This window comes from Scomber scombrus, chromosome 9 (assembly GCF_963691925.1).
Source record: "Scomber scombrus chromosome 9, fScoSco1.1, whole genome shotgun sequence".
Classification (NCBI taxonomy): Eukaryota; Metazoa; Chordata; class Actinopteri; order Scombriformes; family Scombridae; genus Scomber; species Scomber scombrus.
In genome coordinates this window covers 19,801,631-19,813,734 of record NC_084978.1, presented here as the reverse complement: position 1 = coordinate 19,813,734, position 12,104 = coordinate 19,801,631, and the positions used below count along the sequence as shown (strand labels likewise).

Here is a 12,104-nt window from a genome sequence, read left to right as displayed (position 1 = left end):
TCTCCTGCAGCACTTGAACTTGTCGCCCATCTCATGCATCTTAATGTTTCCACAGTTGTACAGGGTCAGGGCCTCTTTAACAGAACTGCTCCTTTTATCGTCACTGAATGGAAACACAATTTCGCTCCGAGTTGATGATTAATATGTGATTTGATAAACTAATTCAAAACCTTGCGTTGTTTTCCCACAGAAAGAGTAAATAATATGGTCAAATTTAGCTTCTCATCTATTAGCTCACTCACACTGTCATTTGTTAACAGGATAATGGGGCGTAAAGAGGGCCATTATTCTCTCAGTCCAGAACATATGCTGAAATCCTGCACAGAAACACACTCTAGTACACACATTCACAGGCAGTCAGGCACACATAAACAATACACAAGCAAGACGGTGTCATTTGAAAGCACGTACCCACACTTTAAAGGTAAAATGTTATCACCCCATGTTGTGTATTTTCCCTCAGTAAGCTCAGCGTCAGGTAGCAGCAGTGCCATGACTAGACCCTGTTTGATCGTAATCCTGCCATGTCAGCCTTGAACCTGACAAACTGCTAGACAGGCGACTTAGTATTCATTCTAGTACCTAGATGTTGATAATAAGATAATTGGCATTCTGCACTCTTTCTCCTGCTAGCAGCCCTATAGATCTGCTTGTATAGGTCAAAGACCCGATAAAAGTCCACAAGCCCCAATTTGCAATGCTAATGACCCCAAGCAAATAATTGTGCTTAAGAACTGTGTTAATTGAACCTCTCTGGAAGCCCTCATAATGTGCCTTTTGTCTAAGTAAGAGACATAATAGCACAGGGCTTTTAACTCTGTGGAGGATGCATTGCCCCCTGTTATTAACTCATTACATCTCAACACTTTGATTCAGAGCTGTTGTCTGACCTTCCCTCTCTGAGTAAGTGGGCCGGGAAACATCACAAGGCTCTGGCATGGCAGTACAGTAAGGAGAATATTGCAGCTAGTCGCATACAATCGGATCATTGTACATCTTTAATATTTTGTGGCATTTGGGTGAAAGGGAATAAACCAATGTAAATGCAGAAATAGGAGATAGATTATCACAGGGGCATAATATTCATGTTAACAAGAAGATAAGCAGTAAGCAAACACTGAAATTAGCAATGCGCTGAGCAAACATGGAAATTCAATTCTCGAGCTGAAACGAAAAGTGTTCATTCAGTGGATGAGAGTTTGAGAGTACCTCAAATAACAAAAGTAGGTATGTCGTGTTGGCAATGTAATATGTGTGAGACAAACCGCTGACTAAATATGCAACTCTTTTATTAGTTTAGCAGCTCAGGGGGAACTTGTTAACCAGCCTGACACGACTAGCCTAGTTCCTTTAGGTCCAGACTACACAAAGTTTCCTATTTGTCAGATAATGGTCAATCAATCATCATCTTGTCTTTGATTAGCTCATCATGCAACATTTCATAATTGCTGTGCTTTGCTAATGCGTACAGGGCAGTAACGAATGCATCAACAGTCACGTTTGCTTCTTGCTAGCACATATTAAACCGTACGCATACATAAACAATATTCTTTTTCACTACAAAGAACAAAGCCACCCCTCTAGTGTAAAGGCACTGATCTGCATCACTGAGCTTCAAGCCTCTCAAAACATCATCAGCTACAGTAGATCAAAGTGTTCACCTGATTCTCCTTGGAGCTTGCTGTTAATTTGCTTCCCTGACGGAATTTCTTGAATATCTGTATAGTTGTCCACTCGTGTGGTTTGGATAAATCATAGGGCTCCATTTGTTGAATGTTAAATGTAGCACTGGGTGTGTTATCCATTCTGCTAGCTCCTTCCCCACTCGCTCATCTTCACTGTTACTCATTTAACTTGCTCATCAATCTTTCCATCAATCTTCCATTTCTTTCCAGGTAAAGTTTCATAGAATTTAAGACACTGTGTTGTGTTTGCAATATAATATATATCAATCAATTATGTTATGTACCAACATACAATAATATCACTTCTCCCCCTTTCTAGAGAACAAAGGGTAGACTGTGTTTGTCTCATCAGACCTAAAGAGATTATTCTGCCTCGTTTGTTGAAAGACTTGTTCCTTTCTAAATCCTGTAAGGTAGAACTGTGTTAACATAGACACTTTAGTAATTATTCAGTCTAATGTAATTAAGCAATTACTTTTTCTTAAATTCTCACAGTGTTACTTTAAGTAACAAACCCATAAACATTAATATATGCCAACTTTTCAACAATACCTGATACAATCCCATAATCCCATCTTTTCACCAGTTATTGTTTTGTTTTTTTGTTGTTGTTTTTTTCAGTTCACAGGTTAGACTATGTTTAACTATGGCTCTCCCAGACCTCATTCTGAGAGTGGAGGTCTCTGCAGGTGAGACAGCAGGTGACATGGGAGCCTGCTCAGGAGTTGGCTTTGTTGCTGTGGTAGAGAACCTCTGTCTTATACAGGTGTGTGTAGAGTTATCAGGTGCTGGCGGTTGCATCTCATCACCCCATGGGTTGGATCCACCAGTTAAGACTTCGGAGTGGAATGGTTTTAGAGCACCTTTCTGGATGCCTTTACATCTGTTACCCGTACCCATTCTCTTGGAGACAAGTCATTTAGAGCTTTGGCACAGTGACATCTGTTGTAGTTTTCAGCATCAGACATCCCCTTCCCTTTTCCTTTCAAGCGAATGCAGTGTTGTCAGACAGTTTGTCTACTGTCTTGGTACGTTCACGATGGAGTATGAGTAGCACATCAGCCTCAGCCCGAAGCGCTGGATTCTCAGTGGAATAAGATCCAGTGCTTGGGCTCAACATAGGTTGAGAAGGGGTTTTTGGTCGGTCTCCAGGCAGAAATGTTTTCCCATGAGGAATTCCCAGAACTGTTTGTAGGCCCATGTGAGGCCCACAGCCCCCTTCTCCACCTGCATGGTGTTTGGTTGGACTAAGGGATCATGATGCTTAAGCCACAGGCTATCATTCTTCCTCCCATCTCTTGAGAAGAAAGACTCCAAAGCCATATGATGATGCATCGGCTCACACTTTGATGTCTCTGTTTGGGTCATGCATTGCCAGCACAGGAGGAAGCGACAGTGCTGTCTTCAGAGTATTAAATGCAATCACCTGTTCCACGTCCCAAACTCTGAAGTTTTTCTTAGAGAAAGGTTTGTCTTTTTTTTTACTAGCTAGGGACTCAACTTTCCTGGCTGATTGACCATGAGAAAACTCCTTATCTCATGTACATTTGCTGGCACGCTCATCATGATGGCCTCTATCTATCTTGGTTTAGGGCAGATTCCTGTAGCTGTGATGATATGACTCAAGAAGACAACCTCGCTCATGGAGAGTTCATACTGGTTTATATTCAGGCTAATGCCTGCCTTTTTCAGTCTTTGTAGCACAGTATGGAGTCAAGCGCCATGCATTCCCTGGTCCCGCAACCACACCAATAGGTCATCGATGTGGCAAACCATGCCCTCTAGCTTCTCTGTGACTTCTGCCACACATGCCTGCACTTCAAGTGTTCGGGTGCTGTAGCAATACCAAATGGAAGACAGTTAAATTGGAACCACCTGAAAGGTATAATGAATGTAGTGTAGTTGGCTGAATTCTCTGTGGGTGGAATCTGCCAGAACCACATGTTGGCATCCAGGTTGCAGAACATTTTCGCTCCAGCACACAAAACGCACTTTTTTACTGTCCTCCATGCTGGTGCACTAATCAGTTGGCTCCTGCCCACAGCTAATGACCTCTAGGCTTTTTATGCACCATTGATACCAGTGGGAGTGAAATCCTCCTGGGGCTTTTCAGACAAAATGGCATAGCCTCTGGTTTAAGCTTTATTGGCATACGTTTGTTTTAACTTGCATAGCATGTTGTGCAATTTGGGGTAGCTCATCTGGAGGGTCTCCATGTCCATGCTGTCAACATGGATAAGTAAGCCTAGGGCTACAATGGCTGGCACCGTTTTTGACCACATAGACCATCTCCATGGTCTGCTTGGCTCATTTCCTCAACTGCAGTCTGGCAAACCCAGGCTCAACCAGTGAAATCTGTCCTGGACCAAACAAAAGTTTATCTGCTTTCTAGAGAAAAGGCTACTGTGTATTGGAGAAAATGTTATTAAAAACAGTCAGTAACACAACAGTGACATCCACTCTGGTGTCAACTTTGAAAGTTATGCTTTCGTCCATTATGTTTATTTCAATAGTCTATGCATTATCGTCAAATGTAACAGAGTCAAGAAAGCTTTCCTCCTCTCCCTCACCATGCACAGCTTTACCTTCAAGGCACATACACTGGTAGTGGCCATTTTTTCCACAGGAAGCAGTACTTGGTATCATTGGCAGGGTACTCGTGCTTAAGGTGAGGCTTGCCACCATATTAGTAGCACCGGGAGCTTTTTGAATTTTTGCTCTGACTGTTGTGTGGCTTTGCTCCATTGCTTTTGGATTTGCTGAATTTAGGCTTTTCCTTTACTGTCTGCCTTCAAAGACTCTGTCCACAGAGCCAACATCTATCTGCTTTAAACCACTGGCACCACTCCTCGTGTGTTTTGCTGTGTTTTGATCACCTGATTGTCTTGCCATGTTAAGGTTTTTTCCAGGTCTAGGTCTTTTTCAATTTGCATGCGTTCAGAGAGCCGTGTGTCTGCCAGCCCTACTACTATCAGCTCTAATTGGGGGGGACCTAGAATCAGACGGGCCCAGGAAGATAAAATGTGAATTGCAATGTTTTCCAATCAAGATGCGCAACTGTCATTTCATAATGCACACAGAACTGTCGGACTTAAGCCCTAGAAATGTTGCCAGGTACAAATATCACAGCACTGCTAACTGTCTCAGTGTATGCCTTTCACAGAGCTACTTGTAGAGTAAGCAAGTTTAATAAAAAGACAACAGAGGCGACATCGTGCTAATAACACAAAGATTTATTCCTTTTCTGTGTGGTAGTAAATACAACAAACAAACTACTGATGACTAACTGCTATATTCAGAACACTCGTAATACAGACGGGCGTTACGAAATGTTTTTTCCAAAGCAAGGAAAATTAATCAAATATGTGCAAATGTACAAATAGGCACAGAGGGCAAATGAGAATAACTCTGGAACAAAAGCAGTCAAAGTGTTATGATTTCTTGAGTGTATATATTGTGCAATATATTTATTATGTTACTAGTTTTTTTGTTTTTTTAAAAAGTTAATTTTGAAATGTTCATCAAAAAGCAGAATTAGTCTTTGTTTTGTTATTGTAATATATTTTGAAAATGAAATGGACAATTTATTTATTTATGTTGACAAATATATATTTATTGTGAGTATTAATCCCTTTGCAATAATTAATTAACCTTTGCTTGACTAGTTTATTACTAAAGTCACCCATCATTTGCCGTGCTATCACAAGCCGCACCACCCACCACCACAAGTAAATTCTCAACCTGTGGGAAATGCGGACTTGTCCCAGCTCATCATGTAACATTTCATAATTCCTGTGCTCAGCTAATGCATACAGGGCAGTTACAAAGGCATCAACACTCTCATTCGCTTCTTGCTTGCACATATTAAATCGTGGAATTTTATAAACAATTTTCTTTTTCACTAAAAAGAATGACTGAAAGTCATCCCTCTGGTGTATAGACGCTGATCTGCACCACTGAGTTTCAAGCCTCTCAAAACATCATCAGCCTGGTCTCCCATACATTAAATCAAAGTGTTTACCTGATTCTTTGGAGCTTGCTGTTTAATTGCTTCCCTGACAGAATCTCTTGAATCCATTTTGTCCACTCGTGCAGCTTGGAAAAATCAAAGGGTTCCAGTGGCTGAATGCTAAATGTGGCACTGGGTGTGTTAGCCATTCTACTATTTCCACTCTGATCATCTTCACTGTTACTCATTTGACTTGGTCACAGATTTCTTCCTTTTTCCTTCCAGGTAGACCTTTTAGTTTCTAGTTTAGAAACTAGAACTTCTGATGCTGTGTTGTATTTGCAATATGATATATATAGACGATTAAGACAAGGTCCATTCTACACAAGGCTTCCTATTGGTCAGATATATATGTCAATCAATCATGTTATGCATGACATACAATAATACAATAACAGAGATTCCAAACTGATAATTAACAGCTTCCTTTCCATTATAATTGGAAATCAGTCGACCCCATTCCAGGGAAAGAGGGCAGGGAATTCAATCAATGTTGTGCAGATAGAGATTACTGGCACTCTCCACCTTAATTAGATGCTGAAATAATACCATGGGCAACCATGCTGGCATGCAGTTCTCAACATATGGCCGCTATCTATACACACATCTCCCTCTTGGAGCTGTTGTCTTTGAGATGTCTCCTAGACACCGAGGCACATTCTCACTGTTTTCCCTCTGCTGCCATCTTGTTTCCCTCCCCAGAACATGTCTTATTTCTGAGGTCTTTTCATACTACCGATTTCAGAGGCCTGTTTTCTCTCTTGTAATATGCTCCTCTGATTGGCGTGCAGGGTAGCACATATGAACACTGTCCAAAATATTGGATTCTTAAGGACTCGTTCAGCACAAAGCACCCAGCTCAAAATGAATTGATAGATCAGAAGGAAACACTGCGGATATTATCATCCCATTCCAGATGGTCATTTGGATGGCAACAAATGGTCCACTGAGCAAGTCCCACAGAGATTAAAATATTAAGCATGCATTTACAAATCTCTCCTGGCACAAAAACAAAAATGAAATTAAGGCGATTCGCCATGCGAGAACAATGAGCAGTTGACTAATGGCTCGTTCATTTACTTCATCACAGCCCAGGTAGCTAGTAGGCCTGGAAGGCTGCAGTATTTGCATGCTAATGCAGTTGTTAAAAGCTGGGCGCACACACACTGAGATGGGGGATCAACCTTGCGGTGACATTAAAGCGCTGTGGAGGCGAGGCGGTCCAGCCTGCTGCGGCCGCATGCAGGGATGCTATCTTCCTGACCGGAGATGTACTGTACCCCTGCCTCATGCTCTTGCTGTGTTTCTGTTTGCATGTCTCTGTGTCTTGCACACAGAGACATGCAAACAGAAACACACAGCCTTTGTGTATTTGTTTGACACATTTTTGTGTGTGTGTGTGTGTGTGTGTGTGTGTGTGTGTGTGTGTGTGTGTGTGTGTGTGTGTGTGTGTGTGTGTGTGTGTGTGTGTGTGTGTGTGTGTGTGTGTGTGTGTGTGTGTGTGTGTGTGTCAGTGTGTTCCAGTTTGTGTGTGTGTATGTGTCTGTGTGTTCATGTTTGTTTGTGTGTGTGTAAACAAGAAACCTACATAGTTATGGATTGTTTTGCACATTTTCACTTACCTCTGTGACTGTGATGGTAAATGTGTCTCCTCGGATCTCTGATGGCTCTCCTCTCTCTGCCTCTCTCTCTTTCATCAGGAGGTGATGCAGATGGAGCGGCAGCTCGGGGGTCGGCTGATTGACGAGCCTCACGTCCTGCTTTTCAAAGACAGCTACCACAACCTGCGCCTGTCCATCCATGACATGCCCCAGGCGCACTGGAGAAGCAAGCTGCTAGCCGGCTACCAGGTGCGTTGGGCGGCCCTGGGGGGCTGGAAGGGCAGGGAGTCACTCCAGATCAGAGCGGGAGCAGGGAGATGTAATTCTTGTATCACTAGTTGTAGGGCTTTGTAATGTGTTTGTTTGTATACTCAATTTAAAATACATGTTGTCTGGAGTTACTTTAAATTAGCCATCCAAAGAAATTAAAGAAGTATGGAGTATGTGTCTGCGAAAAGATGTCACTGTGTAATCAAACGTTCATCAGGGCCAACTTTTTATTGTTAATGAGGGTCCATGGTGTAGTTGTCTCTGTAGAAAGTTGTTTTTATTTTAGTTGGTTCAGAGTTTTAATTAAATTTATTTTGGTTTTGCTTCAGTTGATCACTTTAAAGATTCACACAAAGGAGTGTTTTTCAGCCTGTCACTGCAGGACCTTTCTGTCCAATAACCTTTAAGTTCTTGGCATTGTGAACAACTTTAAGTCGAAAGAACTGTTTGGGTGTGTATGCACCCCTGTGCATAGAGTGTGCAGGTTTTTGTTAACTTGTGCCTGTACATGAGGTGTATACGTGTGCATATTGGAGCTGGGTTGTGTGCAGTAACCCAGAGCGGCAAGCTGATTGATTATCCTAGCTGCTACTCTTTCAAAGGGAGCCCAGATGAAATATAAAGGAATATGTAAATATCTGGGATTTCACAACCTGAATCTTGGAACCTCTCCACCTCTACTGCACTCCACACACCTGCGTGGCCCACCGCACTGCAGCCCTGCAACAGAAACACAGGGCCTGTTCAAAGAGGACTAAAAAATGTTCTGGCTGTAACTATATAAGCACTGAGCACCAGGTCCCCACAGAGAGCACACGGACTGTGCCAAAGAAGCAGTGGCAGCAACAATGCACCCAGAACAGAGGCTTATTCCTCTGGACTGTGCCTGTTCATTTGGAAGTGTTATTCCCCTCTCAGCAGTATGGTCAAAAAAGGCCTTTAGACTCCCCGGGGCCCCGTGAAGACTTTTGTGCGTTTCACCCAGCTCCCTCCGCCCGCCACCTGTCTGCCTGTATAACAGTGCCCCCAATTGGTTACCGGCATGCACTGCAACCCCACTTCACTTTAAAACTGAGTTCATGCCAGCTGTTGAACCCAGGGTGAAGTGAGAAGTTGGTGTGCTCTGTTTTTCTTTTTTTTTTCCCCAGTTACCCCTCTGCTTCTCTTGGGATATTCAAATGATGCATGAATATGGAGCAACAGCAAAAAAAGATGTAGAAATTGTCAGCCTTGAATAAATTCTACCCAACACTCCCTGGTACCTGTCCTGCCACACCGAAGCTAGTGCTGAACAGTGGTAGTACTCAAAGTGATTATGCATACATACCGCTAAGTCACATGGTGTACTTGTGATTCAAAGTAGAGCTGTGATGATGTGTCAGCTCATACAATAACAGCATCATTTGTAGCAGTGGTCAGCAATGCACACACAGTACATGCCTGCAAAGAGAAACTGAATCAACTGAAAAATAATACATAAATAGAAACTGTTTCCCATCCCAGACTCCTACTTTGATTTCTTCAGTAATAAACTCAGACAGTGACAGATACTAACTCCTTTTTAAAATAAACTATTTGTCATTAACGGCACATTTCTTCCTTGCAGTTGAATGTTGTCAATCTGCTGCCTCAGACATATTCACCCAGCCATGACAGGCCATGTCAGTGTAATTAATGACGATCTGAATGTTTTCTAGGCAGGCGGTCTTGTTGTGGTGTCGAACATGCAGTTCTGACTGTGATGCGGCATTGCCGTTTGTGTGTGCTGCATGTTTTTCTGCAGGAGATCCCGTTCTACCACATCTGGAATGGTTCCCAGCGGTACTTGCACTGCACGTTCACTCTGGAGCGGCTCAGCCTCAGCACCTGCGAACTCACCTGCCAGCTGTGTGTGTGGCAGGTGGAGGGGGAGGGACAGAGCTTTAGCCTTGACTTTAACATTGCCAAGGTAATGTCCAGCTTACATAGTCTCTTAGACTCTTTTAATGGATCATGCCACTAACATCACATTCACATTCACATTGTGCTGAGATGAAGCTTGTGATTTCTGCTTGTTGTTCAAAACAGGACACTCGAGCTGTGGACTCTGAGTTTCTGTTAATGGACAGTAATGGCACAGCTCTGGCAGGGCCCAGCGCCTTTCAGATCCCATACCTCATCAGGCAGAAGATCTGCAGCAGCCTGGATGCCCCCTGTCCAAACGGAGCCGACTGGAGAATGCTGGCACAAAGACTTAAACTTGAGAGGTAAATACCAACTTCACAACACCATAATGCCTAATGTAATCACTAACCATCGGAGCATCCCTGAACAACCAGCTTACACAAAGTCTCTTAAGAAATACAGCAAAAAGTCATTCATCCAGACCCCACTGAGAATCCAAGCTGCACAGCAACAACACAGGTTGTTTAAAATACAAAACATGCAATCACACTGATTGTGATGTGCTCTGCTTTTGTAGAGGAAATTGTCAGCTATTGTACACAATCAAGGTCAAGTGTATCACCACAGTAGAGTGCTTCTCCTTAAGTTCAGGTAAACAAGGTCCTGTCGCAGCAAACTAATCCTCATTTGACACGGTCAACGCTATAGGATTAATGTGGATTTGATGGATACAGTTATCGTTTCTGTAAGAAAAACAAAACCCCCCCCTTCTTCCGTGAGAAACAGGTAAGCAGCTTAAAGTCTGCAGCTAAACTTGTACCCGCTACTTTCTGTTTAACAGTTGTAATTGGAAAGGTAGCAAGCTAGCTGCCCATCTGTGGCAAGAAAAGATGGAATAGGTTTGGATCTGTGCCGAGCTCAGGCCAATTCATTCTCACAGTCACTGTACTTTATCATTGCACCTGTAATAGAAAAGGAGCCAGGCATCGATCCCTCACCCTCCAATTTAATTTCTATCTTGTAATGAAATCAAATAGGTACACTTAATTTGTCCAATCAACTTTATTTACACCAATTAATCACAAATTGAATTGATACACTACAGGTTTAATTAGCAATGTTTTGCTCAACCTAATCAATTCTCATTTAGGCCTAAGTAAGGAACAACTGCTATGTTGTTAGATCTGTCCTTAGCATGTTTTTTTTTTCCTGAAAAGGCAGCAGCTCCGTTGCAGTCTGTCATGCTGTATTTCTGTGTTTCTTTCTCTGTGTGTAAAGAGTTCAGACCGAGCGGAACGGGACCAATCAATAAAACTTAAAATGCCAAGAACCTTTTATTTGATCTTTCTCTCCCAAGACTGTGCAAACGTCTGTGTCTGAGCCATACAAGATAAGCTTGTGTTTCACGCAGCGAGGTGAAGAAGCAGGGATGACACATTGGACACTAAGCTCTATCTTTTTTTTTATCTGAATAATGACACAGAGGTTCATACTCAGACAATTTTTGACCAACACCTCTCTTTGTTGTGTGCTCCTGCTGGGAGCACACACAGAGGGAGCCTGTGTGCACTATAAAATTTAATTGACTCATAATATCAGAATGACACTGTGTTCTCAGTGCTTGTGTACAGCCGAAGCAGCCACATGTTGCCTCAGAATGCTTCACTAGGCAAATAGAAAATACAAGGAAGTAATGGACTCTGTCTGACCTTTCTCAAGGTGAAAAGGACTTGGAGAAGCTTTGGGCGTCCTGTCTCACCCCCTCCCTTTCATATAACACTCTCGCAGCACAATCTCCCTTTGTGCCAAGGGTTTTTATGCTGTTCTCTTTTTTTTAATGTCATGTGTGCTCTACGTAACAGTTAAGGCCCCAGGCATTTGGAGAACAGAAAAAGGCCATTAAATCAAACAAGCATGTTCAGGTACCGCGGGGATCAGGTCCCACTCAACATCAAATATACAGCTGGCTGGGGCCACTGCTTTGTTGTCATTGATTGGGTTTGATCGCAAAGGTTCTGCTCCTAAAATGGAAAAGGTCACTTCCGACTTAACTGTGAAAAGTCCATATAGGATTTACTATATGGGATTTAGGGCCAATTCCAACATCAAATAAAAAAGAATGAAGCTTATGTTGTTAATCTTCAGTACGACTTCAAATGAACATTGGCAGAGATTGTGTACTTGATGGCAATTTCAAGATTTGGACTCCTTCATTTATCCGTTTTTTAGTTAGTTCTCAAATGGCATAGCAGGACGTAGCAATATAACACACAATAAAACCTGACATTGACAGAGTTACAAAAAGCAGTAGCACAATAATACACCTACTGAAAAGTTTTTCTTAAGACTGTTGGTGTAGAGAAAATGATACACTGTTTTGATATGTGCTCATGGCTTGATTTCATTTTTTTTTTTTAAAGCCTCATTGTTCTCTCACTTTTTTCCTCACTGTATTTATGTGTTTTCTCCTTTCTCCTTGTCCCGTGCAGACACATGAGTTTCTTTGCATCCAAAGCGAGCCCAACCTCTGTGATCCTGGACCTGTGGGAGGCACAACATTTCCACAGCGGCAACATCAACCAGCTGGCCACAGTCATGGCTGACATTGGCAAACAGGAAGCCATGATATTTCTGGTCTCTGATGGCGAGTGCTAA

The 12,104-nt window shown here is 42.5% G+C and overlaps 1 protein-coding gene across 1 annotated transcript in view; it reads left to right on the top strand.

Annotated features, from left to right (window-relative positions):
* The window catches only part of unc5a (unc-5 netrin receptor A), a 65,752-nt gene extending 53,648 nt beyond the window's left edge, over positions 1 to 12,104 (top strand). Inside the window, exons 13-16 of the mRNA XM_062425276.1 lie at positions 7,395 to 7,544; positions 9,349 to 9,513; positions 9,633 to 9,811; positions 11,939 to 12,104. Coding sequence (XP_062281260.1) covers positions 7,395 to 7,544; positions 9,349 to 9,513; positions 9,633 to 9,811; positions 11,939 to 12,104 — 660 coding nt within the window. The remainder of the gene's footprint in view (positions 1 to 7,394; positions 7,545 to 9,348; positions 9,514 to 9,632; positions 9,812 to 11,938) is intronic.